This window comes from Canis lupus, chromosome 15 (genome assembly GCF_011100685.1).
Source record: "Canis lupus familiaris isolate Mischka breed German Shepherd chromosome 15, alternate assembly UU_Cfam_GSD_1.0, whole genome shotgun sequence".
Taxonomy (NCBI): domain Eukaryota; kingdom Metazoa; phylum Chordata; class Mammalia; order Carnivora; family Canidae; genus Canis; species Canis lupus.
In genome coordinates, this window is record NC_049236.1 from 35,690,017 (window position 1) to 35,696,752 (window position 6,736).

Below are 6,736 nucleotides of genomic sequence, written 5' to 3' on the forward strand. Positions count from 1 at the left end.
CCTCTGCCAGTATCTCTGCCTCTCTCTCTCTCTTTCTCTCTCTCTCTCTCTGTCTCTCATGAATAAATAAATAAAAAATCTTTTTAAAAGAAATCTTTTTATTGTGAAATACACACTAGAGATACACAATATAAAAATTCAGCTAAACTGTGAAAGCTACATAATTTTATCCCTTATGGAATAGAATGTTGCCAGCACTCCAAAAGCCCTTCAATTCTATATACCCCTTTGAATTAGTGCAGCCTTCCTTTAGCAGACCACTGTCTGGAGTACTAAAGTATTTGCATTTGCTTTGGTCTTTATCACCTAATTATGCATCCCTAAACAATAGCATGATTGTGCTTAATTTTGATATATAATAACAAAACGGTATATATGTAATTGTGCCTTCTTTTGTTCTTTTTTCTTTGGGTTTATTTCAGTTCAGTATCACCAACTTTTTGTTTTTATTGTTTCATTTTATTGTTGTGTAGTGTTCCATTGTGTGAATATACCACAATTTGACATTGGTCTCTGGACCTTGGAATTATTTAGATTTTCCTTTATTAACACTTGAATTGGGGACACCTGAGTGGCTCATTTGTTGAGCATCTGCCTTTGGCTCAGGTCGTGATCCCGGGGTTCTGGAATCAAATCCCGCATCAGGCTCCCTGCATGGAGCCTGCTTCTCCTTCTGCCTATGTCTCTGCCTTTCTGTGCGTCTCTTATGAATAAATAAATAAAATCTTAAAAAAAAAATAACGAACTATAAGTGCTATAATTATAAAATTTAAGGTTTTATAATCCTGACATTTCAACACAAAATTCTCATTTTCACATTACCTTTTGGTCCTTAACCATAGCCATATTTTTTTATGTTTGTAATCCCTAATCACATGGCATTTTATAACTTTTTATTAACAATACCTCTTTAGATGACCCTGTTGTGTCATCACATAGTTTGTTCTTTTCCCACTATCTCCTCTTACTCCCTTCTAGTTTTTAATCAGTAACACTGTAGCAAACATCTTTTTATATTCCACTGGTTTTCCAGTTTGCATTTAACTATGTCAACATGGAGTTTAGTAGAGCCATGTCTTAATTTTAAGTCGATTCTTGAACTCTTTGCCAGAAAGCCAAGAGATTGGGGCAGCCTGGGTGGCTCAGCGGTTTAGCACCGCCTTCAGCCCAGGGCCTGATCCTGGAGACTCGGGATCGAGTCCCACATCGGGCTCCATGCATGGAGCCTGCTTCTCCTTCTGCCTGTGTCTCTGCCTCTCTCTCTCTCTGTGTGTGTGTGTCATAAATAAATTAATTAAAAAAAAAAAAGCCAAGAGATGTTTGTGTTTCTGTAGACTTTGAATAACTCTTTTTTCTGTTATTCCAGTGAAACCAATCCGTAACCTAAATGGACATTCAATTGGGCCATATAGAATACATGCTGGGAAAACAGTGCCCATTGTGAAAGGAGGAGAGGCAACAAGAATGGAGGTATATATGCCATTAACAGTGTCTGTGTTGTTTAATTTTTTTTCCAAACTAAAGTTGGTGATAGTTGAGTATATAGTATGTTGAGTGAAATTAACTTGCCATTTGTACTCCAATAGGAATTGGTCTCTGTGTGTGCAAATTGTGTCTGGTCAGAACAGGGCACAGTTAGCTGTGGATATTGGGTATGCCAAAAGAGTGCTTATTCACCACTTTTTATTAAGCATCTCTTAGGTGCCAGACTCTTTAGTAGTCATTGAGGATGTAGTAGTGAACAAAATAAAATTCCCTGCCCATGTAAAGGCTACATTCTTTTTTAATTTTATTTATGTTATTTTATTTTTATTTTACTTATTTTATTTTTTTATAAAGATTTTATTTATTTATTCATGAGCGACACACAGAGAGAGAGGCAGAGACACAGGCAGAGGGAGAAGCAGGCTCCAAGCAGGGAACCCGACGTGGGACTTGATCCCGGGACTCCAGGATCGCGCCCTGGGCCAAAGGCAGGCACCAAACTGCTGAGCCACCCAGGGATCCCTACATTCCTTTTTTAAAAGTAGGCTCCATGCCCAGCATGGAGCCCAGTGTGGGGCTTGAACTCACGACCCTGCGATCAAGACTTGAGCTGAGATCAAAAGTTGGATGCTTAACTGACTGAGCCACCCAGGTGCCCCATAAAGGTGACATTCTAATAGGAGGACACAGACCAAAAAGAGCTAAGGAGATAAAGCAGAGAAGGGCGGGTAATGACTATTAGAGTTTTTTTATGTTGTTTCTTATGTGAAGAAAGTAATACCTCAGCCTGAAGTTAACAAATGGCAATATTGATTAGTTCTGGATTCTTCTTCTCTCCCTGTGACCTTTACATACTCTAGGAAGGAGAAGTGTATGCCATTGAAACCTTTGGAAGCACAGGAAAAGGCGTTGTTCATGATGACATGGAATGTTCACATTATATGAAAAATTTTGATGTTGGACACGTGCCAATCAGGTGAGACCATTGTTTTTAGGAGTATTAAGTTTCTTTTCCCAGTTAGCATTTTAAAAAATTTAACAAACATCCACAATTGTGCATTCATAATGTAAAGTTCTGTAGCCTACCAGTAAATTATGTGGATTTTTGTAGTACGGCATAGAAATTGGCCTCTTACAAATCTTAACTGAAATAAAAATGATATAAACAAGTATTCTGTTCAGATCCAATTTCCAATAATTTCACACGTAATTATTTTGCTGTCATTTCTAGGTTTTTGTTAATACTTTCCTTTTGGTAAACCTTGTATTTTTACCTTTTTCCCCCCTTAAACTTCTTTTTTTTTTTTTCCCCCCTTAAACTTCTTGGAGAAGATTGTTGAAGGATGGATTTATACCTCCTTTATGCGCAGGTCTTTCAGCTTGATGTACAAAAAAGGAAATTGCCACCATAATACTGTTGATGAGTCTCCACTGGGAATTTAACACACAGATGTATAGACACATAAACGTGATAAGATAGCTTTCAGCTGGTCTCCCATTCAGTTGCCATGTAGGATTAGGTATGGGTTGTTTACCTTCTGACTTGAATATTCAAAGAGGCAACAAAATGTTTTTTGAATTAGTGAATAAAGCCACGTGTACTATATAAATTTTCCTTAATGGGGAAAATGAGTTGGTAACTCATTTAGCTACCTGTTAATTTTGGATTTTCTCCTCTTAGGCTTCCAAGAACAAAACACTTGTTGAATGTCATCAATGAAAACTTTGGCACCCTAGCCTTCTGCCGCAGATGGCTGGATCGCTTGGGAGAAAGTAAATACTTGATGGCTCTGAAGAATCTGTGTGACTTGGGCATTGTAGATCCATATCCACCATTATGTGACATTAAAGGATCATATACAGCGCAGTTTGAACATACCATACTGTTGCGTCCAACGTGTAAAGAAGTTGTCAGCAGAGGAGATGACTATTAAACTTAGTCCAAAGCCGCCTCAACATCTTTTATTTTCTAAGCTTTGTTGGAATACATTATACCAGAAGTAATTTGCAACATGTTGTCTGTTTAACAGTGGACCTATGTAATGCTTTTATCCATGTTTAAAAAGGAAGGAATTTGATCAAAGGCAAACCATCTGATGTAATTAGTCAAGGAAAAAGCTTTCAGGACTTTCAAATGTTAACTGTTTTTCCCATCTAGGAAATGCTATAAAGCTCAAATTAGTTAGGAATGACTTATACATTTTTTGTTTTGAACACTTAAGAGATGCTTTTCAGATATTTATATTGCCATATTCTTAATTGAATGCTTTGAATGACTACATCCAATTCTGCACCTATACCCTCTGGTATTGCTTTTTAACCTTCCTGGAATCCATTTTCTAAAAAATAAAGACATTTTCAGATCTGAGAGCTATATTTCAATGTCTGTGGTTATAATTCTGCACAGTAAATAGCTAAACATGTAGGGAAATTGTAGAGCCTTTTATCTAGATTGTAAACCTCTACACTGAAACTTCTGGCATAGTGGCTAAAACAAGATCTATACATGCATAAAATTGGAGACTCTTCATAATATAGCTTTAGGAATAGTTTGCCTTTATTTTCTTTTTCAAACCATGTTAGTCTTTGTCTTTCATTTTTTTCCCTGACATTGGAAAGATTAACTGAAACATGACCTAGTAGGAACATTGTACCAGCTTGAAACCTTGACTTAGTAAAATCTTAACATTTAGATCTATTGTCCAGTGGTGGTATTTATTAGGAAATGTGTTTACTCAGTAAACCAAAAGGGCATTTGAAACTACAAATACTAAAACAGGGAAACTTCCTATACTTGGATCATTCTCTAGTTAGAAGAGTTTAATTGAATCATTAGGCTTTTTCATTAATGAACCAAATTCTTTTAACACTTGACTGGCTTGAATTCAAAACTGTGGGTGGCATTTCAGGGAGTGAAGTTACAGTAACACTTATTATGGCAGCTAAGTGCATAAGTTGAATGTAAGATGCCTAATACTTTTGAACTGAGTCCCACTATAGATTCTTAAACAAATTGCTTGAATTCTTTGTAATTGATTTGTTGGTAATGTTCCAACCTAATTTCAAAATTGTTTATGTACCAAAGTAAAGCCTTAATCTGTATATGCTTTAGCACAGTAAGATTCACTGCCTCTGGGATGCTGTTTAGTTTGTATTTTGTTTAACATTTTTCTCATAGGAATTAAAACCGGACTTCTGTACTGAGATCACTTATACATTAAAAAGCTGCTCTTTCAGCATTAGAGCTATAAATGAATGTTACCTGGTGGGATAAACAATCTAGTTTTTAGCTATATGAGCCATGTTTATTATGGTGCTAATGTTCAATAGCTACTTTTGGATTATTTTCTCCATTTTCTGTGATGTGCTTAGTGGCAGAGCTCACCAATTCATGCATAGACATGTTACAGGGCTTGTGCCCTCCAGCTAGTTCTTTTGGGGTTCTGAATCCATATCTTTTTGATGTGTTTTGGTGGGAGACAGAAAGTATCTTGATTTCTAAGCTCAAGAGTTTTCAAATGACCTTATGAGTGAAGAATTTTGGAGCTTTGTAAGACCTCTTTAGCAGTAGTGATCTCAAACCAGTTAGGAGCTCCAAGCTCCCCTCTCAGGTAACTGTCACAAGCAGTAGCATCACTTGCAAGCCCCTGGAAGAGCTGGAAGGAATATGATCTTGTAAATAGGAAAGCTGTCACTTAAAATTGTATTGTTTACCTACTAGCCATGTATCTCTTGAAATCATTTTGTCATGTTTACAATGATGTACCTTTTTGGTAACAAATTATTAGTTTGATGTTTAACAAATAGTGCCTTTAGTAAATTATTTTACAACCAAAACATGTTGTTTTTTGTTAGATCAACTTAGCTGAATGTAGAAGTCTACACTGAGATACACAATAAGAAATCTAAGTTTCTGTTCATTGGCTAAGTTTTAGTTTTGTCTTAAGTCTATTTAATTTTATATCAATTTTAGGTTTGTGGCAAAATTGAACAGCAAGTAGAGTTCTCATATACCTTCTTGACCTCTCACACACACACAGCCTCCCCCATAGGTTTTGGGTTTGAGGGATTAAAAAGTAAAAGCCTAAGGCACTTTCTTTCATATATTATATTGAAATTAAGTACTGAAATAAGCAACTTATACTATTATAAACAGCAAAGCTTTCAGAGTGGTTTTAAAATTATGTCCCTAAAATTAGGTGCTAGAGTATACAGCAGTTAACCCACGTATAAAGTAATCCTTAAAGTTAAAAAAGGCTAGACTCTAGTATCTTGAACACATAAATCTTTAATGAGGTATAATTATGTTAACAGTTGAGGTAACAACTTGCATAGGTATTTAAATGAACGATTTTTTAAACTTCCAAGCCATTTAATACTCAAGCTATATATTTGGCATAAATGATTTGTCTGTTCAAAGATAAATTCTCATTGCACTTCACGATCAGCTGCCCAATAACTTGCTCTTTGAAATTTAAGGAAAATTTGCTAACAAAGGTCCTTTTCAAGCTTAAACTTAATAGATGATTACTAGCAGAGAATAACACTCTGTAGGATATCATCTTTCATTAAGATTTCAACCTGCGGGCAGCCTGGGTGGCTCAGCGGTTTAGCGCTGCCTTCAGCCCAGGGTGTGATCCTGGAGACCTGGGATGAGTCCCACGTCGGGTTCCCTGCATGGAGCCTGCTTCTGCCTCTCTCTCTGTCTCTCATGAATGAATAAATAAAATCTTAAAAAAAAAAAAAAATTTCAACCTGCAAGAAAACCCATTTAAAAAAGGAAAAAAAGATCTTCCAGTGGTTAAAACTGAGCTAAAATGTTAAATAGCTGATATATAGAGGTTAGTGGATAATTAGCAGCAGTAGGATTTTAAAGAGATCTAGTGAGATTATTAGGGAAGAGCAAAGAGTGTGTCATGCTATATTTTAAAAAATTACCTAAACTTGCACTCTATTATAAAGTAAGGGCCCAGTGCTTGACTATCTGAGGTTCTTAGTCTTCACATAATCAGAGCAAAAGTTGTCCAAGCCTTTAGTTATTTAGAAATAAGAGATGCTGAACATGTTGCCCAGTTGCCAATTTTGAACAATTATTTTCTCTGTCCTATGCAATTTTTATCTCTTCAAGATTTCTTCCTTTAAAAATCTCAAGGTAGGATGTGGTACAAAGCTTTTTAAGAGATTAATGTTAAACATATCAAATGAACTATTCAAGTTAAACGGTACTTATATATCATAATACACTGCTGAA

The 6,736-nt window shown here is 35.9% G+C and overlaps 1 protein-coding gene across 4 annotated transcripts in view; it reads left to right on the top strand.

Annotated features, from left to right (window-relative positions):
• The window catches only part of METAP2 (methionyl aminopeptidase 2), a 35,159-nt gene extending 31,298 nt beyond the window's left edge, over window positions 1–3,861 (top strand). For 3 of the 4 annotated variants that reach the window (XM_038558691.1, XM_038558690.1, XM_038558692.1), the window contains 3 exons: window positions 1,367–1,470; window positions 2,346–2,461; window positions 3,167–3,419. In XM_038558691.1, the coding sequence (XP_038414619.1) occupies window positions 1,367–1,470; window positions 2,346–2,461; window positions 3,167–3,419 (473 nt within the window). Of the gene's footprint in view, window positions 1–1,366; window positions 1,471–2,345; window positions 2,462–3,166 lie in introns of all 4 variants that reach the window. The other variant, XM_038558689.1, reaches the window with a different exon arrangement.
• Window positions 3,862–6,736: the final 2,875 nt, after the last annotated feature.